Raw genomic sequence first — 23,111 nt, 5'->3', positions numbered from 1 at the left:
AGAGGGACAGGACATGACAATTTTGGTTTGCTTTGTTTCCATTATGAATTGCTTTCTCCAGCTCATGTCTCTTACACAACGGGACTACCCATGCGACGGTTTGGTCCCCTTTTTTTTTTACCAAAATGAGCTATGGGCGTACAACCCTTACAAAAAAAAAGTACGCTAAATAGGGTACAAAATAAGAAGGAAAATATGTGCACTATTCACTTTTTTTGAACAAATTATTCACTTTATGTACTAAACCTATTTACCGAAAATAAGAAAAGAAATACACTCCATTGCTCATTCTCTCGACCACACCCATAAAATGAGAACCCAAAATTATTCGGTTGCATCCAAGAGACTGGTCAAGCATAATAACATTCTTCAATGAAATTACACATATCACCACTGTCGGGGAGATATTACACAGAACCACAACCACTTTTTTTATTTACATAACACCACATTTCCCCATAACTATTGCACATATAACACCAAAACTGGTCATTAACAGAGTTGACACGTAGTTAGGCCTGTTGGGCCCTCCATCAGGCCTACGTGGCCTCCAGCGTGGCCAGTTTGTTCTAAGTGGGCTTTTCAGTTCACACAGAACCCATCTCTCGAACCCCATAACTACGGCCCAGTTAAGCCCAAGAAGCGGTCTCTCGCCCAGATCCGGGGTTTTATGTCTCCTTCTCCTCTCTGAGAAGCAGCTCGTGGCAGCTCCCTGCAAAAACCCTAGCTTTTCCTCCGCCACCAGAGGCCTCCACGATGAAGCTCGTCAGGTAACCAATGTTCCCTTGCTCGCCCGCTTTCTTCCGTTTTGGGTTCAGTTCTCCCGTCTTTTACTGACCGGCCCGGTGCAATTTTCCCCCAAATTGGTGCGGATTTGGGCGGGTTTGTCCCTGTGCAGGTTCTTGATGAAGCTGAACAACGAGACGGTGACCATCGAGCTCAAGAACGGAACCACCGTCCACGGCACCATCACCGGTATGACGCGCTGCGGTATCTACTGAGGGAAACTAGGTTTTTTTGGGGGGGAGCGTTCTTAGGGTTTGTGGGCGTCTGCTGGATGTGCGATGATTTTTGGATAACGTGGTTTAGGTGGCCGGTTCGTTGTTCCATGCATTTGGTGAGGGCGCCTGCGCGGTGTTGCCTGTTCTTTATGAATTATGCAGAAGCTACTTGACTTTTGTGGTTAGTTTCTGTCTTTGTAATGTGAATCCATGGACATGTCGCTAGCAGAGCTGTTGTTTGGTCTCCAGCTCTGTTACTGAAATGCTGCAGTGTCCAACTAGTGTCCATTTGAGGCCGACTTTTAATCGAGCTTTGTAGACGATCTGGTTGTTTGGTTAAGCATTTGTCTAGTTTGCATCATTTTGCATCTTTCTGTAGTTTTTTTTATTAAGTGAGTAGTATGGGAAGATAGAAGTTCTGTCTTGAAATGTTTGATTAATCCGCTTGAGTCAAGTCATTGCAATATCCTGATTTCAGTCGGTGATGTTGCTTATGTCATGGTAAACCAGACATAGATTGGACAATTGTTTAGTGATGAGAATATGTTTACAGCCATATGGTTAGGCTACTGGATGTAGTAATGGAATGACAAAAAAAGTGTCAAATGAAACCTGAAGGGTATTTCTTAGCGAATTAAGTTTTTCATGGTATGCATTCCTGCTGGAAAATATTAGGTTTTGTAGGAAAACTTTATGTGGACAGTTTTCTATGCCTTCTTTAAGTGTAACTAGACGTTCATGGAATGGAGCCACTCTATCTGTATCATGCTAAATAAACTCAGCCTGTACTATCTGTACTTTCCTTGATGCTGTGTCATGTCTGGTTTTTCAAATCTTTTTTTGGTTGATGGGTTAGTCTTGTTTTTATGTCCATTTTAAGTTAGATGCTAGTCAAGTTGAGAATGCAGCACCTGTAGGTTCCATAATTTGCATTTGTAACAGACATCTTCTTAGATTTGGTGATGGAGAGCATGTGAAGTCAGTTTACACTTTACAGATTTCATTGTGTTTATGAAGATGTTAATCTATTTGACTACAATTAGTTAGCAAATGCAATTTCTGTACAGTGAAATGCTAAGAATCCAACATTCCAACCTTACTGCGCAAGCTGGCATCCTTTGGTATAGTAACAAAAACAAGTTTGTATGTTCTGAAGATAACATCCTTCTGATTAGTAAAGTAGGTCTTGCTATTCAGGATTATACCAAACTATACAATAATTACCATCCCCAGAATGAAATCATCTTGTTGGTTATTGCTTTATAAGAATGTTATTAAATGATTATTCTATACTATATCCATCTGCTGGATCTCACTTCATTATACCTTTGGTGGTCTCCTATCTGTGATACTTCTACGCAACACAATTACTTAATTTTGTACTGGATGGCTGGATGCAAACTCCATGTTTGGGATCCTTATCAATTGTAAAATGCGTTCCTTTCCAGGGAGGTGGAGGAAATATTGTTTTAGGTTTCTAACTTGTAAGGATTGACAAAGTAATGTAAGCATAAAGAAGACCTTCCGACAATACCTTCTGTTGACACAGAAATCTAGAATAATGTGAGATATAAGTTGTTTTAGTAAATATACTAGATTCTGATTTCAGAAGGTTACAGGTCCTGCATCCTTATGGTAGCATTTTCATGTAACATACTTGTCAGTCGTTTGATTCCATTTCCTCATCATTGTCACTTATGACCTATAATTATCCTGAAAGTGTATTCATTAGTATATGTATGTTGTGTGTCCTGAATTCATGCCCATTTTGTAGGTGTTGACATCAGCATGAATACTCATCTGAAGACTGTGAAGCTCACACTGAAAGGGAAGAATCCTGTTACCATTGATCACCTTAGTGTGAGGGGAAACAACATTCGCTATTATATCCTTCCTGACAGCTTAAACCTGGAGACTTTGCTGGTTGAGGAAACACCAAGGGTGAAGCCTAAGAAGCCTACTGCAGGTTTGATATTTCTGTCTTCCTTATGTTTTAGTTACTTGTTATCACCAGTCCCATTCTCTAAGTAATGCTTTGTCTGAATGCAGGGAAACCTATGGGGCGTGGGCGCGGCCGTGGTCGTGGGCGCGGTCGTGGCAGGGGGCGCTGAGCTTTGCTGTACCTTGGAAATTTTGCACGGCATGCTTCTGTGCAATGTAATCTTCTTTCTTGTTGGTCGTACGAGTAATGTTCTCATTTGAGCTAAGACATTGGTACTAGCTGTTCTTGATGTGGAATTATGCTGGTGTTTAACCTGATGTTTAAAAGCGTGTTAGCTTACATTGTGATCTTCAGAAGTGTAGTAGCTTGCATTGTGATTACTGTGCCATGATGCCTTCTTCCATATCCAGTTACACAAACATTTGATGTAGTATTTAGATGCTCATAAATTACAGTAGAGTCCCTTACCATTCCCAGGACAAGCTGTACAAAACCTGCCTGGAGGGGTCAGATGGTCGAGGTTGCCTAACCCTGGACTGTCCGGGCTGGAGACCCCAGACTGTTTGCTAAACAGTGCCCTGGTACGGGCACAGCTCAACTGCAAGTTATGAAGATGAAAAATTCCGTTCTATCGCTGGAAGATTGGGAAATGGAAATTTTCTGCACTAGATCTTCTCTTATCTAAGTTCAACAGGAACCACTAGCTCTTCTCTTATCTAAGGTCAACAGGAACGGGAACCAGTAACATGTTTGATCCCAAAACTGTTATCGAAAGGAAAAGGGTGTATAGAAAGATTGTATTTTTGTGGTCCAAATCATTACTCTGGAACTTCAACCATTTCACAATCTATTTTTGGTATAAGGGTGTACATAAATTTTCAGTATTTCTTTAATAATTGAACAATGTGATTCTATTTGGAAGAGTAGAACCAGTGCCAAAAAGGTCGTAGTCTACAAAGTATTATTACATTGAACAAATGAATATTCACACTCTTTCATTTAGTCACATGCAAATGGATACAGACTGTAGATGTAGATGTTCACTTTACAGACAGATTGCACAGTGTGGACAAATACCATTGATGAACATTTCGAAGCACTGACTACAGCGTCAATGGCGAACTATTTCCTTTGTCTCACTAGGCAGCATCAAAACATTGCAACATGTTTTGCACAATATCACATTGTTGCAAACTGACTTAGCTGCAGCAGCCACCTGCTTGAGAGGACGAGCCAGCACCACCTCCAGATGCATTGGGGACAGCGTAACCAACTTTAATTCCGTACGACTGCAGCAATTAGACAAAATAACATTAAACATTGCCAACATATTTGCGGGGTAGAAAGGAAGCATCCCTTATGATCAGAGCAGTGCTAGGTTGGTAAATATACGCTAATGCAAACGTAAACATCTACAATTTCAAAATCAATCAGAAGAAACTTTCTGGTTTCATGTTCACCACCACCATTGATGGACCTGCACTATACATAATATTTGGATGGAAGCCCATCACAACACAATGGAGACCAATCTAATCATCACATGACAAGTACGATTGATGAACATTTCGCGCCCTGATGGCTCAGATGGTCAAAATGGCAACAGAAACACATGACAACACATCCAATTACTTCATGGCACAAAAGCTGAAATTTTTTGGACCTACCCAAGTAGGTATGCTTCCTCAATCAAACGTAAGTTATTATTACAACCTGATAAGATCCCCTCTAGACATTAACAAGATTTATACGGATGTATATTTCTACAGGTTCGAGATATCCATAGGTCTTACATGGAACCAGCAACGTATATGTCCAAATTATTTTGTAGCATTTTCTTATTCAGAGCTGTACGCTAAAACTGCTAAATTTTACACACCAGAAGGGCACAAGACCAGGCTGAGATATTAAATTCAAGATTATTTAATATTACTAATTATCTTTGGTTAGCAAAAGCTTGATAAACTGAAAAGGTGAGCAACTAAAAACTGACCTCATTAGACACATCAAAAACGCCATCTTGAATTTTCTTGTATATTGTTCCTGCAGTCTTAATGAATGCCTGGACCACAAGAAAGGATGTGAGTTTATTTTTTGGAGAGAAACAAAAAAAAAGTGTGATCACACAATATGCAGTAGGAATGAACAATCACCTCCTCAACATTTTGTGCTGTTTTTGCGGATGCCTCCATAAAGACCAGACCATTCTCCTTGGCAAACTGTTCGCCTTCCTCATAGCTGACAGCACGTCTATGAGACAGATCACATTTGTTTCCGATGAGCATAACCGTCATATTGGCATTTGCATGCTGTCTTGCATCTTCAAGCCAGCTTGCGAGATGGTTAAAAGTTTCCCTCCTGATGTTTGATCAGTATAGTGGAAGGGTCATTATTATGCAGAATTTGAAAAGAGAAACAGTTGTATTCTCAAACCAATGCAGTACCTGGTGATATCATAAACCAAAAGGGCACCAGCAGCCCCTCTGTAGTATGATCTAGTTATAGATCTGAATGATTCTTGGCCAGCCTGTGATGTGAAGAGATCAAGAGATGATAGTATGAGATGTATGTTCTTGATGACGTCAAACTCAAAAGCAAGCGTAATCATTAGATGGCAATTTAGATAAGCAGTCTTGGCCACCAAGCCTTGCTATGTAATTAAGCAGAAGCAAATTGGAACATGGTATGTTTGATAACAAACTAAAAATAACAACATACGAATGTTAAGAGGCCAAATAATCATGGTAAAAATGGAGTCAAACCATTAGAAAACTTTTAACAAAAAGTATATTTGTGAATACTTTTCAGACTGTCTAAAAGAAGTGGGGATACTATGAGGTTTATCTGGAAAACGTTGTTTGATTACTATGATCTTATTACTAGGCTTTACATGAATATTACAGCAATAAGTTGGTGATCAATGTTACAATTTCTATAGAGAGGCAAGTGTTGCATTTATATACAGAGATGAATGTCGCTCCGAGCAATACAACCATGACAAATTATGAGCTTAAAACTGCAAGCAGTAACAGGGAAAACAACTACCATGGCCTATTGCCCGCCAGAACTGACAAAAAATTTAACACGTCTCTTGGGTCTTAATTCAGAGATACCTAATTGCAACACGCAAGTAACAGAGGCAGCATCGCACATCACACGCAAGTAACAGAGAGAAAAAGAAGGAAGCTAGCACGTACCGTGTCCCAAATCTGTAGCTTGATAGGCTTGTTGTCGATTGTGATCATTCGTGCGCCGAACTCGACGCCGATGGTGAGGTCGTGCACGGGCTGGAACCTCTTGTCGGTGAACTGCAGCAGCAGGCATGACTTCCCCACGCCTGCAGCAGAGAGAGAGAACGAACGAACGAACCAAGCAATCAGGACGCGTACCCAGGCTGGCAAAGCAAGAAACCGCGCGCGCGCGGGCGCGCGCGTGGGCAAGCAGATCCCCCGCACGCAACCGCGGATCCGATCCCACCGGCGGGCGTTGCGGGGCATGTGGGAATCGAAGAGAGGAGCGATCGAGAATGGGGAGCGGATTGAGAAGGGGACCTGTGTCGCCGATGATGATGTACTTGAAGAGGTAGGCGTACGACATCGTGGATCCCTGCCGGCGGCGAAGAAGAAGAAGAAGAAGATCGGATCGGAGGAGCAGCGAGTTTGCGAAGGATTTCTTTCTGGCGCTGGATTGGTTTAGGAAAGGGGAATTGCGTCTGCGTGCGTGGAAGGAGGAGCGACGAAACGTAACCGAGGCAAACGACGCGACAGCTGTTTGACGCTGTGCGCCTCGCTGGATGCACCTCGGGCCTTCGCGGCCAAGGATTCGGATCTGGTTGCAGGTCTTCTTTCTTTTGCTGATGATTTGGACGTGGTTGGAGCCTGGCTTCAACTTTTCATTTTAAGAGAAAATGCATGCAGCTTTATTAATCATGGACACATAATGTCGATATAAAGAGTTCATCGGATATAATCTAGAGGCACACCACGTCACACACTAGGTAAAGAAAAACTCATTAGAACAAGCTAACAAATGCGCCGTCTCATTCAGCTCGTGACAAACATGAACAACGGAACATACCAAGATCGTAGCAATAAGTTGCTTCATATTTTCGACAATCGGTCCACAAATCGAACGATCCATCTCACCGGTGTCGATGAGCTGAACCATGGAGAGGCACACAATAGCCACACACACACACACACACGATCGAGTCTCTCATTCTTAGCAAAGATTAAAGCCCTCCTCATCGCCATGGCTTAAGCTAGTTCAGGGATGGCAACCTCCTGGTAAGAGTCGTTACAAGTAGCAGCACAAGCTTCATTATGAACCTGGATCACCACTCCCGCTCCCATGCGACAAGAAGAAGCAAAAAAAAGAGCAGCATCAATATTGATCAAAACCATTCCAGTCGATGGCCGGACCCAGCGAGAAAGTGAAGAGGGTTCACGGCTATGAGTAGGCTTGGTTCCGAATGAGTGCTCAACTATCATGTCAACATAAGCTTTGATCTTTGAGGCTACGCTTGATGGAGACACCATCATATGTTCTTCGCTCAGTTTATTATGGGCATCCCAAACATGTCAGCATGTCACCGCAAGGACTGTAGCTTCAAGGTCACCTCCTCTAGCCAGATAATAATCAAAGATCCACATCTTGGAAGAGGTAAAAGCCTTATGGTTTAGGTGAATACCGTTGAAGTCTTTAATTTCAGACCACACCTCGTGTGCATAAGGACATAATATGAGCGCATGCTCGATGCGCTCGTCCATGGAGGCACACATACCGTGGATGCAAGAATGTGGCGTCGCTCCAGCTGCTTCCCCTATGGAAGACAATTATATGCAAAACGTTATAATGTGATCTTCATCTTGTCTAGCGCCGTGATGGCCCAGAGTTTCTTCCACGACCGTGCCTCACCCTGCGTGTCTAAAGTCGTGGCACAACCAGGGCCATTACACACACTCACATAAAGACATTGTACTCGCAAGGTGGTATGCAGAACACATTGTGTAAATTCCATATCGGTTGTGACTTGTGAGTCTAGGAGATGAAATCTTCTACGCCGTTGAAAGTATAGAGATGGTAAACCTAGAGGGGGGGGGGGGTGAATAGGTTTCTACAAATTTTAATTCTTTCTTTGCAATATTAGGCTTTGCGGAATATAAAGATGAGCCTAATGCAAACTAGGTGAAGCAACCTATATGAGGATACAACTAACTCGAGCACGAAGGCTCTCACAGGCAGTTAAATCACAAGTAAGAGGTTCGGTTAGAGATAACCGATAGCATGCGGAGACGAGGATGTATTCCCGTGTTCCCTTGCTTTGCAACAAGGTACGTCACGTTTGGAGGAGTGGAGGTCCCACGAAGGATTCCCCGCGCCACGAAGGCTCACCCTATTCTCCGGAGCCTATCCCACGAAGGAATAGCTCACTCACTTGTGGTAGACTTTGAGGTAGCCTCCAAACCTTCACAATCTTGCCCGGAGCAAATCCACAGCCCGGATGCTTCCGGACTCCTCTTGCCTACCTAGGGTTTCCAAGGAACCCTAGGAAGCAAGCTTCTCAATGAATACAAGGGGGAATGAGATTTGGCTTGGTAGAACGGTAGATCGGATCCTCCTCTAATGATTCCCCGGAGGGATTTGAGTTTGGGTGGAGGAGGAGGGAGATCTGAGGCTTTTGGTGTTTCTAGCAATGGAGTAAGAGAGAGAGAGAGCTCAAGAACAGCTTGTAGTGTAGTGCCTAACTGTCTAGAGGTAGGAGAAGGGCTATTTATAGTGTTCTTCGAAATATGGCCGTTGCCACTTGCCACCTCAGCTTCTCCTCGACAAACCCGGTCTGACCGGGCCACAGACCGGACAGCCCGGTGGTGAGGCCGGTCTGACCGGGCCAGTGACCGGACGCCTTTTGCTGGTCCTGGAGCTCCTCCGGTTAGCGGCCGGTTGGCGCCTGGTTTGCGACCGGTCGACCGGGCCGTGTGCCGGACTCGCCGGTCCGTAGGCCGGTTGACCGGTCGGCAACCGGACTCGCTGTGTTCTGGTGAAGCGCCCGGTTGGCGACCGGTCGACCGGGTCGTGCGCCGGACTTCCCCGGTTGGCGACCGGTTGACCGAGCTGTGCGCCGGACAGGCCGGTTGCTGGCCCGGTTGGACCGGGCAGCAGACCGGATTTCTGCTGTAGACCCCTTTTCGATTGTTGTTGAAGTGGGGGGTCTCCTTTAGCCTTCTTGTTCCTTTGATACACCATTTATGCCTCATTGCCTAATACCTGAGATTATCCTTGAGAACATATTAGGCCAAATACTTTAGCACGGTGTCATCGTTACCAAAATAATGGATAAGGGTGAAATACCCTTACAATCTCCCCCTTTTTGGTATACGATGACAAACCGAGCTAGAGTCATAAATAGATATTATGATAAGCTCTAAACCTTGATTCCATCTAAGATATTACGAAAGCTCCCCCATAATGTGTGCACTTGGAGAATTTGCGTTTGAATGCAAAGTGCACCATTTTGTGAAACATGAGAAGCTCCCCCAATATCTTTAGGAAACAAGCATGGTATGAAGATGTGCATATCAAGATATATAAGCATCCTAACATAGAGTAGCACACATAATAGTCGTCCATACACATCCATACACGAATTATTGGAAATAGCAAATGGTTCTTGAAAAACTCAAAGTAAACAAGCCCAAGCCATATAAAATCCAAATAAAGCAACTCCCATGGCTTGTGGCAATCAAAGAACCCCGTGGTCTAGACTCTACTCTCTTCTCCCCCTTTGGCATCGGAACACCAAAAAGGCGAAGAAAAGAGGAGAGATGCTATCGCACCCATCAATAGTGACCAAACCCAAGCGAGGAGGAGCTCTCGCGTGCATCATCATCTCCCGCATCATCATCACCCGCATCATCATCAGCATCATCAGCAGTAGGAGTGGGAGCACGAGCAGGCCTAGTAGGGAGAGCACCATGAGCGTACACGGAGAAATCGAAGTTCTGGAGCATCTCATCTGTAAGAAGAGGCATCTCCCACTGAGGTGCTATCACAGGCTCCATCTCAGGTCCAGGAGGAGGAACAGGGTGGTTCCTTGAGGCCATGAATTCATTCTGGCGCCTCCGTGTCTCCTGGGTCATAGTAAGGGTCCGATGTGCAACATCATTGCTGTTCTTGCACATTTGGAACATGCATGTGAAGAATCGAGCGGCCCCATGCTGGGAGCGCCGAGAGTGACTGGAGCTAGCATCATGATCATGGTGTGCCTTGGAATGGCGCTCAGTGGTGGTCGTCATGGAGGGAACGTCTGAACGAGTGGCCTCCTGAATGGGGAACCTGAATGGATCCATGATGACTTTCTCACCAATAGCGTTCCGAGGAGCGGGAACAATGTAGTTGATGAGCCGCTGAACATACTGGGCGTAGTTGGGAGTCATGCGGTCCATTATTGCTCTCTTCAGTTCACAGTAGATAAGATCACAGCCATCAATCTTCCTCACCCTGTCAGGATGACAATAGTACATCAAGTTGAGGTGATAGTTCCGGACTTCACTGTGGTCTCCAGACTTGCTGATGAGGTTCTCACGGAACAGCTTGGCAAGTACCAAATAGGAGTAGTACATCCCAGAGATAGTGGGAGGTCCAGGCGTAGGGTTCGCAGGATAGCAGAAAGAGATGTCACCCCTAGTAAGCCTGGACCGTGAATGAATCTTGTACCCTGGATTACTGTCATCACCACAACCCATGACTGCACGGAACTGAGAGTAGGAGCATGAGTACTTTGTCTTGCCGGTCATCCAGGTGAGGGTGCGGTCTTCATCATCATGGAAGAAGACAGTGCAGTGAAACTGACGGACAAGGAGGGGACAAAAGGTAGGATCATCTTGGGTATCATCAGGCTTGAGGCACACAAGGTCATACAACCCCAGACTCCTCAAGGTTTGAACCACAAACCGATACTTTGTGGCTTCATGCAAGGCAAGTTTGTCAGGATTGATGGCCTTGGGTGATACAATATTACCATGCTTCATAAACTCATGAGAATCATAGAAACCCTCCCAGAGGGCTGCTTGTGTGTTGGTCCAGAATGCCTTGTCCGCACGAGTGTAGGTTGGCTTCTCAAAGCGATAGGGATTCACTGTCCTCCATTCCTGCCACTCAAGACGGTTTGCAGCCCCAACATTGATGGTTGGTACTACCTCATCATCCTCTTGGGCAACATTCTTATCCTTGTGCTTGGTAGCAACAGACTTGGTTCTGCCCCGAGCTGAGCTGCTAGTGTCAGTACCTTGATGAGCTTGAGGGGGTGCATGACTACTAGAACGGCGGGGAGGATCAGCCGTCCTACCTCGCTTGGCAACACCACCACGTGGTGGCTCACCACTCCAACTTCCTGTGAATGAGAAAATAGAGCAAGGATAGCAGTGGGGTAAGTGTACATGTCATCAATAAGAGGGAATCCAAAAAGCATAGCATATATCCAAGTGTAGTGATGAGATTGTGCGAAAACTGGGCAACCCGGCGCACAGGCCGGTCCAACCGGGCAGCAGACCGGACGATCCGGTTGGCGACCGGTTGACCGGGCCGCACGCCGGGCCGACCGGTTGAGCGGCCGGTCGACCGGGCTGGTGACTGGGTCTGTCGATTTGTGATGTTTGCCCAGATTTTCTACCACAAATTCATGCAAAAACTCGAAATACTTGAGTACATGCTATAGCAATAGAGTGGAGTATGTGCTTTGTGTTGAGAGACACTCTAAAGGCATGAGGACTTGCAAACCCTAACCCTAACCCTAAGATTTCCTCAAATTTTGGCAAGAACTTGCAATGTGTGAGGAGGACTAGAGAATAGGGAGGAAGGGAGAGTACATTACCCGAAGACATTGTCCTTCTTGATCAAGGGAGCAAGAAGAACACGAGGGAGGGCTTGAAAACCAAGAACTCCAAAAATTCCCAAACTAGTTGGAGAGGGACCAAATCCTTCGGTGGAGATGTTCCAAGGGGCCCGATCTATGGTGTGGTGGAGTTTGGGGAAGTTCTTGTGGTGGGAAGTGCCTAGATCATGGTGGAGATGGTCAGGGCGCCGGCCATGGAGGTTGGGGATTGGGGAACAATGGGGAAGATGACCCCAAGGGGTATCCCTTCCCCAATATATAGTAGGCTGCGCGACCGGTCATGTGTCCGGTCAGACCGGGCTGGTGACCGGCTGACCCGGCCCAGACCCCGGTTGTCGCCCGGTCCACCGGACCATCCGGTCAGGGACCCGGTCCGACCGGGCCAGGGACCGGCCAGCCCAGATTTGTCTAATTTTGCCTCGTTTTTGCCCCTATGCTGTGTGTAAATGTGTGTGAGTGCTCAAATGATGACATGTACATATAGATAGATAGATGATGATGAGATGAGCATAGACATGGGGTTGGAAACACAAAGTTCTCTAGGCATACCCATTGGAGAGAAAATCCGAATAAGATGTGAATAGCAACAATGGGCATGATTCGAAGTGTATATCAAGAATCATAAGTCATTTTGGAAATGATGCTCGCACTAAGATCATTAGGCCTTATATAGTCAAATCAATTTGTAATGAAGGCTCAATGAGGGGCGGGGGATTACTCCCCCTATGTGAAAGCGCAAATGTCATGTGACCGCGAAGAGACATGCTTGGGTCCATATAATGACATTGGGTCTATTTATGTTGCACACATAGGTATGCATCATACCAAGACATGGTAAGATGACTATCCCCATATGTGCTATGCCTCTAAGCTAGATAGCAAGATAAATGCAAGAATATAGTGCAGGAAGTTAATCAATCCAAGTTTTTAGGATCAAGAATACCAAGTTCTCCTCTCAAGTTAACAAAGCGGGCTTCATCCAAAGGCTTAGTGAAAATATCCGCCAATTGGTAGGTTGTTCCCACATGAGTGAGATCAATATCCTTATTGGCAACATGATCACGTAGGAAGTGATGGCGAATGTCAATATGTTTGGTGCGACAATGTTGAACCGGGTTGTTGGCGATCTTTATTGCACTTTCATTGTCACAAAGAAGAGGCACCGTACCAAGAGACACACCATAGTCTTTCAAGGTTTGCTTCATCCATAACAATTGAGTGCAACAAGATGCCGCGGATATGTATTCGGCTTCGGCGGTGGATAGGGCGGTGGAGTTTTGTTTCTTGGATGACCAACTCACCAATGACCGGCCAATAAATTGGCAAGCCCCGGAGGTAGACTTCCGATCAACCTTATCACCGGCCCAATCGGAATCCGAATAGCCAATGAGTTCAAAGGTTGACCCCTTTGGATACCATAGCCCGAGTAGGAGTGAGAACAAGGTATCTTAGTATCCGTTTGACCGCCACTAAATGGCTCTCCTTGGGAGCGGATTGAAAACGAGCACACATCCCTACACTTAGCATGATATCCGGCCTAGAGGCACAAAGGTAGAGCAAGGATCCTATCATGGAGCGGTATACCTTTATGTCCACATCCTTCTCACCGTCACATGAACCAAGTTGCCCCTTTACGGGCATGGGTGTCTTCATTGGACTCGCATTGGTCATGTTGAATTTCTTGAGCATGTCCTTCACATACTTTTCTTGAGAGATGAAGGTGCCTTTTGCAAGTTGCCTCACTTGGAAGCCTAGAAAGAACTTCAACTCTCCCATCATGGACATCTCAAATTTCCTAGTCATCAATAGCTCAAAAGCTTTGTTATGATTGGGGTTAGTTCCACCAAAAATAATATCATCAACATATATTTGACATATAAAGAGACCACCCCCTTTAACCCGCTTGGTGAAAAGGGTGGAATCGACCGTACCCATGCAAAACCCATCATGTAGTAAGAAATCCCTAAGGAACTCATACCAAGCACGTGGAGCTTGCTTGAGACCGTAGAGTGCCTTATGGAGTAAATACACGTGGTTGGGTCGGCATGGGTCTTCGAAACCCGGGGTTGAGCCACATATGCGGTTTCTTTTAGGGGACCATTCAAAAATGCACTTTTCACATCCATTTGATATAATTTGAAATTGTGGAAAGATGCAAATGCAAGCAAAAGACGAATAGCTTCAAGACGGGCTACCGGCGCAAAGGTATCCTCAAAATCCATACCTTCTATTTGGGCAAACCCTTGCGCCACTAACCTTGCTTTGTTTCGTATAACAATGCCATTCTCATCTTGCTTGTTCTTGAATACCCATTTGGTCCCAATGACATTGATGCGATGATCCTTGGGTCTCTCAACTAGAGACCATACTTCATTACGAGTGAAACACTCCAATTCTTCTTGCATGGCAATTACCCAATCCGGATCAACCAAGGCTTCATGTACCTTAAGTGGTTCAAAACTAGACACAAAAGCATGATGTTGACAATAAGTGATAAGTAATGCATGGTGTCTACGAGTTACCACTCCTCTTGAGATGCTACCAAGGACTTGATCCACTTTCATGTCACTTGCCCTTGTAGCGGCCTTGATCTTCCGAACGGTTCCTTCATGATCAATGAATTCATCTCTTGCTAGTACTTGATCATGAGGGACCACTTGAGCTTGATCATGAGTTGAGGATGTTTCTTGATCGTCATCATGATCTTGCTCCATGGAATGAGGATCTTCTTCTTGTTCTTCGGATTGAGACTCATCATGAGTAGAGGATGGTTCTTGAGTTGCACTTGATGATTCGGCTTGAGTTGAGCTAGGCTCCACTTGTGGCGTGCTTGAGACATCTACTCCATCATCTTGATCATCATTATGAACCTCCATGGGCCGGATGTGTCCAATGCCCATATGCTTGATGGCACTAGATGGATCATCATCATTACCTGCAACACATGGAACAACTTGCTCCACTTGGGAGCCATTATCCTCCAAGAACACCACGTCACAAGATACTTCAATAGTCCCGGAGGACCGGTTGTAGTATCTATAGGCATGAGAGTTCTCCGCATATCCAACAAATATACCCTCTATGGTTCTAGTTTCAAATTTACCGAGCTTTCCTTTGTTGTTCTTAACAAGGCATTTGCATCCAAAGACACGAATATACATGACATTAGGCTTGTTACCGGTAAGGAGCTCGTATGGGGTTTTGTTGTGGAGGGGACGGAGGAAGAGCCGGTTGGAGTAGTGGACGGCCGTAGAGATGGCTTCTCCCCAAAAGTTGTGGGGTGAGTTGAATTCACTCAACATGGTTCTTGCCATCTCAATGATAGTCCGGTTCTTCCTTTCAACAACACCGTTTTGTTGAGGGGTGTATGGCGCCGAAAACTCATGCTTGATGCCCTCATCATCCACAAACTCTTGCATAGTGTAGTTCTTGAACTCGGTGCCATTGTCGGTCCTAATTGCCTTGATCTCGGATTCATACATACGTTGAGCTTTCTTGGCGAAGGTGATGAACTCTCTATGGTCTCGTCCTTAGACTTAAGGAGAAAGACCCAAGAGTATCTTGAGTAATCATCAACAATGACAAGTCCATACTTGCTCCCACCAAGAGTATCATAATGTGATGGCCCAAAGAGGTCCAAATGTAGGAGCTCCAAAGGCCTAGATGTGGTAACAATACTCTTGATGGGATGCTTCTTCTTGAGTTGCTTTCCGGCTACACATGCACTACAAACACGATCTTTCTCAAAAGAAACGCTGGTTAGTCCCACAATATGCTCACCCTTTAGGAGTTGTTTAAGATTCCTCATGTTAACATGACCAAGGCGGCGATGCCACAACCATCCTTCGTCATGCTTGGCCGCCATTAGACATGTGGAGAAGGAGGGGCTCTCTTTCGAGAGGTCAACCACGTAAAGGTTGTTCTCCACATATCCAACAAGGACCAATTTGAGATTGTCACTCCTAAAGACTTGCACATAATATTTAGTGAAATATGAATTGTAACCGGCATCGGCAAGATGATATATAGAAAGTAAGTTATAGCCAAGGTGTTCAACAAGCATAACCGTCTCAAGGCACAAGTCCTTAGAGATTGCTACCTTGCCATACCCAAGTACCTTTCCCTTTGAGTTGTCACCAAAGGTAATGCTTGACTTCTTGTTGATATCTTCAATGAATTGATCAAGCACACCTTTTCCTCCGGTCATATGATTGGTGCATCCACTATCAAACACCCATTTTGGACCACCGGAGGAATACCCCTACAAAATCAAGTAGAGGATTTAGGAACCCATCGATTAATGGGTTCCTTTGCAATGGCAACAATATCTTTTGGTACCCAAATTGAGTACTCTCTATAAGCATAGCCATTAGGAGGGCCAACATAGTTAGCATAGACATCACCATAATAATCAACAAATAATGCATAGTGATCGTTTGGCCCCGTGCGGTCACCACTAGTGGCTTTGCCCTTTGAGGCTTTGCCATTGTTAGTGACCTTCTTGTTCTTATCTTGAGCGGGTTTCTCCTTCTTGTAGTTGTTCTTCTTGTGGGACTTGGGAGTATATCCAAGTCCATACTTTTGATTGTTTGACCTTTGCTTACTCAAGAGGTCATCCAATCCCATCTTGTTCTTGGCGGTGGTGAACTTTGCAAGTTCCTTTGTTAGCCTAACATTTTCCTCAAGAATAGATGCTTGCTCACAAGAAGATTCATTAGGATGATAGTCAAGACCATATTTGGTCACCAAGGACTCAAGATATGCGTTGGTCTCAACATGCAAAGAAAGTTCCTCTTGTAAACGAATATGTTCCTCAACAAGTTTAGCATGCTCACTAGTAAAGGAAATGGGGGAACAAGCAAGCTTTTCAACATCAATGGGATCCTTCATTGATCCAAGAGCCCTTTTGTAGGATTCTTGAAGTAGATCATGGTTCTCTCCAAGTTTCTTGAGCTCATCCTTGACAAGCTTGTTAGCTCTTTCAAGGTGGTCAAGATCCCTAGTGAGAGAAGCATGAGCAACTTCAAGTTCCTCCTTTGAGGCATTGAGCTCTTGGGTCAATAATTGAGCCCTATCAATAGTTTCTAGGTCCTTAACTTTATCAAGTTCATAAGTTTCAATTTGTTGCTTAAGGCCTTGAGATATGCACCTTTCGGTTTTTAGCTCTTGTCTTAGGAGATTGAATCTCCGTTCCTTCTCATTCAATTGATATTCTAATTCCTCAATGGACTCATCCTTTTCTTTGAGTGAGTCCATCAAGAAATCAAACTTGACAAGAGCTTCACCACGAAGGGTGCATCTAACATCATAGAGTTCCTTAAGCACAATTAATTCTTCTAGATCTTCATTTTCATCATCAAGAACACTAGATAGGGAAGGTGGAGGTTCCATTACCTTGGTTTCCCTTGCCATAAGACAAGAGCCAATGATTGGAGAGGAGGGAGAGTCATCGGAGTCATCATCTTGAGTTGTTCTTGCCATGAAGGAAGAGCCAACATCATTCTCCGTGGAGTAATCTTTGGAGTAGTCATATGTGAAGAGTGACCCGGGCTTAGAGTAAGCTAAACCGGCCACTCCGGCCTCCTTCTCCTCATCTTCCTCTTCTTCATCAGACAAGTACTCGGCCCCAACAAAAGCTCTTCCCTTGTTCTTCTTGTACCGATCGTTGATTGGGTTCGGCTTCAATCTTGGCTTGACCCCTTTGATGAACTTTGGCTTGTCTACCCTTTTCTCATAAGGGCACTCATTTGCAAAGTGGCTATCTTCATCACAATTGTAGCAAGTTCTCTTCTTCTTGTCATTGAGGAGCATTGGGAACTTTGCCTTGTACTTCTTGGCAAAGAAAGCAAAGTCGGTAGCAATGTCACTAGTTGAAGTCATCTCTTCATCTTCTTCAATTTCATAGTCTTCTTTGCTTCCATGGTCGGCTCTAGCTTTGAGAGCAAGGTTGTGTGACGCTTCATGGTTGTGTGAGGCTTCATCAACACGGTTCATTGCCTTGAGCCTCTTTCCGGCTTTGGCCATGCTTTCATTGGCGGCCACATAGGAGACTAGATCATCGGAGTTGAGATCGGCACTCTTGGTCATGATTTGCAAGTTGAGTGCAAGGTTGGTGTCTTCTTGTTTGACGGCAATCATAGCAATGACCTTGGATTTTATGAAGGCTTCGTTCATCTCGAAGCCGTCATTGTACTTCTCAGCACCAAGTCCCTTGACCCTTACTTTCAGAGCACCAAGCCTAGCATAGGCATCGGGATACGGATTCTCCATCTCGAATCATGAACTGGTGAGCCTCTTGCTTTGCGGTCTCATAGAGAGCTGATTGGATCAAATCGGTTCCCTCTTGGAGTACTACGATCCGATCCCACAACTCTTTAGCGGAGACAATGTCATCGACCTGATCAAGAAGCTTGCGGTTGATGCCACTTCTAATCTTGTCACGTGCGGATGCATTGAGTTGACGGTTGTAGAACTCGGTGGAGGTCAACCGAGTAGGATCTTGTGGCTCCCGATGTCCATGAACAATGAGCTCCCATAGCTCCACACTGCAGCTGCGAATATGAGATTCCATAGCAGATTTCCAATGTGGAAAGTGAGTTCCATCATAATGGGGAACGGTCCCACTATGGTTTATATGAGGCATGGGTGAAGTGTTTTTGGGATAGTCATGGTTAACATCATGGTAGGTTTCCTTAGAGGCCGAAGCCCCACTAGGAGTTCCACCCGCAGTTAGGTTCTTAAGCATGGCAGACATTTCTGTCATTTGGTTTTGTAACTCATCCTCCTTTTCTTCTTCTCGGCCTCATATGCCAAGAATCTAGATTTCATCTCTTTAACCGAAAGGTTAGAGTCGTCATCTAGACCGTCGAAGAGTTTATCCATCTCACTCTTAAGGCGGTGAAGCCCTTAATAAGAGTCCTTGCTCTGATACCAATTGAAAGTATAGAGATGGTAAACCTAGAGGGGGGGGGTGAATAGGTTTCTACAAATTTTAATTATTTCTTTGCAATATTAGGCTTTGCGGAATATAAAGATGAGCCTAATGCAAACTAGGTGAAGCAACCTATATGAGGATACAACTAACTCGAGCACGAAGGCTCTCACAGGCAGTTAAATCACAAGTAAGAGGTTCGGTTAGAGATAACCGATAGCACGCGGAGACGAGGATGTATTCCCGTGTTCCCTTGCTTTGCAACAAGGTACATCACGTTTGGAGGAGTGGAGGTCCCACGAAGGATTCCCCGCGCCACGAAGGCTCACCCTATTCTCCGGAGCCTATCCCATGAAGGAATAGCTCACTCACTTGTGGTAGACTTTGAGGTAGCCTCCAAACCTTCACAATCTTGCCCAGAGCAAATCCGCAGCCCGGATGCTTCCGGACTCCTCTTGCCTACCTAGGGTTTCCAAGGAACCCTAGGAAGCAAGCTTCTCAATGAATACAAGGGGGAATGAGATTTGGCTTGGTAGAACGGTAGATCGGGTCCTCCTCTAATGATTCCCCGGAGGGATTTGAGTTTGGGTGGAGGAGGAGGGAGATCTGAGGCTTTTGGTGTTTCTAGCAATGGAGTAAGAGAGAGAGAGCTCAAGAACAGCTTGTAGTGTAGTGCCTAACTGTCTAGAGGTAGGAGAAGGGCTATTTATAGTGTTCTTCGAAATATGGCCGTTGCCACTTGCCACCTCAGTTTCTCCTCGACAAACCCGGTCTGACCGGGCCACAGACCGGATAGCCCGGTGGTGAGGCCGGTCTGACCGGGCCAGTGACCGGACGCCTTTTGCTGGTCCTGGAGCTCCTCCGGTTAGCGGCCGGTTGGCGCCCGGTTTGCGACCGGTCGACCGGGCCGTGTGCCGGACTCGCCGGTCCGTAGGCCGGTTGACCGGTCGGCAACCGGACTCGCTGTGTTCTGGTGAAGCGCCCGGTTGGCGACCGGTCGACCGGGTCATGCGCCGGACTTCCCCGGTTGGCGACCGGTTGACCGAGCTGTGCGCCGGACAGGCCGGTTGCTGGCCCGGTTGGACCGGGCAGCAGACCGGATTTCTGCTGTAGACCCCTTTTCGATTGTTGTTGAAGTGGGGGGTCTCCTTTAGCCTTCTTGTTCCTTTGATACACCATTTATGCCTCATTGCCTAATACCTGAGATTATCCTTGAGAACATATTAGGCCAAATACTTTAGCACGGTGTCATCGTTACCAAAATAATGGATAAGGGTGAAATACCCTTACAGCCGTGTCGGCCGATTAGAACCTGGAGAACCTGATTTGCAACGTCATCTTCAAAAATGGACCTGACCAAAGCCATGTTCCATGAGAATCCACAGCTAGGGGCGTTAGAATCCGAAGGAAACAAGGGAGGTAACCAGGGATCCAACTATCAATCTCAATCTTTATCCTCGATCCATCACCAACACCCCATCTGACTCCTTTTTTGATTCTCTCCCGGCCATGCATAATACTATCATCCACACTTCAATTATTCTTTTACCGAAACATACATAATTCACAACAATTTAGAGATTCAAACTTCTTACCCTTAGGATAACTTTTAGTATTTTTAGTATGTGAAGCTTTGAAATTTGGTGAAACTAAAGAGTGTTATAGCCTTGGAGGGTACCAAGGGACAATATTTCCATTCCGAGGTGCTCGCGTACTCCATCTCTCTCCCCTCATGCTTTGTTCTTTTTTCCCGCACAGACTTTTTTTTTCTCCGTGTTGCTACCGTCTCTAGGTGGGACGAACTCCTCCCCCACCATGCGCTCGCCAGCCTCGAGATCCTTCACCGCCGTGATCTAGCTAGTCGTAGCTCCTCGGACCCCCTCCACACACGAGCTCACCCCGAGAGAGGCGTTGCACGACCTTGCCATGGCCGCATGATGTCTACGCATGCTTCTATTCCTGTAGACAGTGTTGGGCCTCCAAGAGCAGAGGTTTGTAGAACAGCAGCAAGTTTTCCCTTAAGTGGATCACCCAAGGTTTATCGAACTCAGGGAGGAATAGGTCAAAGATATCCCTCTCAAGCAACCCTGCAATCACGATACAAGAAGTCTCTTGTGTCCCCAACACACCTAATACACTTGTCAGATGTATAGGTGCACTAGTTCGGCGAAGAGATAGTGAAATACAAGTAATATGGATGAATATGAGTGGTAATAGCAATCTGAATAAAATATGGCAGCAAGCAAACATGCAACAAAACAGCAAATAAACGGAGATTCGATGTTCGGAAATAAGGCCTAGGGATCCTACTTTCACTAGTGGACACTCTCAACATTGAAATCATAAAGGAATATAAATAAGCACTTCACTATGCTATTCTGAATTACTCTCTGACAAGATAACGAACTCTAATTCATCATGTAGGCAAACCTTAAAGATGTATTCCCAAGTACTAATAAACACCCCACGCTGTCACTGTGAGCATTCATAGGAGGTACTAACACACCACAATTTCATAGAGACATCCAACTCAAATCATAACTCAGTGAATAAGTATTCTGTGAAATATAGCCTAAGAGACCCACACGGTGCACACACTGTCACCTTTACACACGTGGGACAAGGAGTCTCCGGAGATCACATAAGTAAAATCCACTTGAATAGCATAACGACATCTAGATTACAAAGCTCATCATATGGATCTCAATCATGTAAGGCAGCTCATGAGATCATTGTATTGAAGTACATGGGAGAGAGAGATTAACCACATAGCTACCGGTACAGCCCTTAGCCTCAATGGAGAACTACTCCCTCCTCATGGGAGACAGCAGCGGTGATGAAGATGGCGGTGGTGTCGATGGAGATGCCTTCCGGGGGCACTTCCCCGTCCCGGCGGCGTGCCGGAATAGAGACTCCTGTCCCCCAGATCTTGGCTTCGCGATGGCGGCGGCTCTGGAAGGTTTCTCGTACCGTGGCTTATTCGTATCGATGTTTTAGGTTAGGAAGGCTTAAATAGGCGAAGAGTCGGAGTCAGAGGGGGTCTGGTGGCTCCACACACTAGGGGGCGCCCCCCCCCCTTGGCCGCGCCGCCACCTCGTGTGGGGCCTCCAGGGATCCCCTCTGGTCCCTCTCTGGTGCTCTGGAAGCTTCCTTGAAATATAAGATTGTGGGCGTTGATTTCGTCCAATTCCGAGAATATTTCCTTACTAGGATTTCTGAAACCAAAAACAGCAGAAAACAGGAACTGGCACTTCGGCATCTTGTCAATAGGTTAGTTCCGGAAAATGCATAAAAATGACATAAAGTGTGTATAAAACATGTAGGTATTGTCATAAAATAAGCATGGAACATAAGAAATTATAGATACGTTGGAGACGTATCAGCATCCCCAAGCTTAGTTCCTACTCGTCCTCGAGTAGGTAAACGATAACAAAGATAATTTCTGAAGTGACATGCTACCAACATAATCTTGATCCAATAATGATGTAAAGCATATGAACTGAGATCAAATCATTCAAAGCAGATGTCTTAATTGATATAAGAGATGATAATGCAAGAGTTAAACAAGCTAGAAGTTTTCATGAACTATTGCTTCAAAGACATGAAACCGTACAAAGTTCATTAAAGATGTTTTAAGTATCCAGCATAGAAGTTCTATCCTTCATTCCAAGCATCAAGTAAATTTTCACAACATAAGAAGGATTCAGTCAAGTAAAATTAAACATGAACGTCATGAATCAACTGTTTCGAAGTCTACTCAACCGGTGAGCGCAAGCATTTGGTATTGGCACCAGGATGTTATGGCATAAAGAACGTTAATGGGGGTTTGGAAGGCCAAATGGAAGAAAGTCCTACAAAGCTATAAGTGATCATTAGACAAGAGGAAGTCTTACGATCGAAGCTATGCAAGGAGTAGTGATTGCCATGCAACAGATGCACATAGAGCTATATGTGTATGAAAGCTCTCCAATGGAACTAGTGGGGGTGCATCCAACTTCGTTGCTCACGAAGACCTAGAGCACTTTTGAGGAAGCTCATCATTAGAATATACAACCCAAGTTCTATAGTGTAAATTCCCCACATAGTTGTACTAGTAAAACATGAAAACTCTCTCATATGGAGTGTAGGTGCTAAACATGAGCACAAATGATGACTACGAATATGCAGGTGCTAAAACATGAGCACAAGTGTGGATAAAAGATAGTAATGCTTCCCCCTTTTTCTTTATTCTCTTTTTTTTCCCTTTTTCTTTTCTATTTTTTTCTTTCTTTTCTTTTTCTCTTTTTGATGGCCTCCATGGCTCTTTTCACTTTTAGGGGCAACATCCTAATATAACAACGCTCT

General features: G+C 45.1%; 2 protein-coding genes across 2 annotated transcripts; one reads left to right on the top strand and one right to left on the bottom strand.

Annotated features, from left to right (window-relative positions):
- The first annotated feature begins 641 nt into the window (after positions 1 to 641).
- Positions 642 to 3,284, top strand: LOC127326502 (small nuclear ribonucleoprotein SmD1a). The gene is made up of 4 exons (XM_051353350.2): positions 642 to 770; positions 899 to 975; positions 2,776 to 2,967; positions 3,051 to 3,284. Exons 1-4 carry the CDS (start codon positions 757 to 759, stop codon positions 3,110 to 3,112), a joined length of 345 nt encoding a protein of 114 aa, XP_051209310.1. The 5' UTR covers positions 642 to 756; the 3' UTR covers positions 3,113 to 3,284.
- Positions 3,285 to 3,890: 606 nt separating this feature from the next.
- On the bottom strand, positions 3,891 to 6,787 carry LOC127326501 (ras-related protein Rab-2-B). Its single transcript, XM_051353349.2, has 6 exons — positions 6,495 to 6,787; positions 6,141 to 6,280; positions 5,388 to 5,470; positions 5,097 to 5,301; positions 4,937 to 5,005; positions 3,891 to 4,232 (listed from the first exon to the last, which is right to left on the bottom strand). Exons 1-6 carry the CDS (start codon positions 6,538 to 6,540, stop codon positions 4,143 to 4,145), a joined length of 633 nt encoding a protein of 210 aa, XP_051209309.1. The 5' UTR covers positions 6,541 to 6,787; the 3' UTR covers positions 3,891 to 4,142.
- Between the last annotated feature and the right edge of the window lie 16,324 nt (positions 6,788 to 23,111).

Source organism: Lolium perenne, chromosome 6 (genome assembly GCF_019359855.2).
Source record: "Lolium perenne isolate Kyuss_39 chromosome 6, Kyuss_2.0, whole genome shotgun sequence".
NCBI classification, from domain to species: domain Eukaryota; kingdom Viridiplantae; phylum Streptophyta; class Magnoliopsida; order Poales; family Poaceae; genus Lolium; species Lolium perenne.
The sequence above is the reverse complement of the archived record's forward strand: the minus strand, read 5'-3'. Positions and strand labels throughout refer to the sequence as shown.

Coding starts and splice junctions, on each gene's coding strand:
- LOC127326502 (XM_051353350.2), top strand. Junction 976..2,775: donor CGTCCACGGCACCATCACCG/GTATGACGCGCT, acceptor CCCATTTTGTAG/GTGTTGACATCAGCATGAAT. Junction 2,968..3,050: donor GCCTAAGAAGCCTACTGCAG/GTTTGATATTTC, acceptor GTCTGAATGCAG/GGAAACCTATGGGGCGTGGG.
- LOC127326501 (XM_051353349.2), bottom strand. CDS start 6,540: ATGTCGTACGCCTACCTCTTCAAGTACATCATCATCGGCGACACAG. Junction 6,281..6,494: donor CATCATCATCGGCGACACAG/GTCCCCTTCTCA, acceptor TCTCTGCTGCAG/GCGTGGGGAAGTCATGCCTG. Junction 4,233..4,936: donor TTTTTGATGTGTCTAATGAG/GTCAGTTTTTAG, acceptor TAATTGCTGCAG/TCGTACGGAATTAAAGTTGG.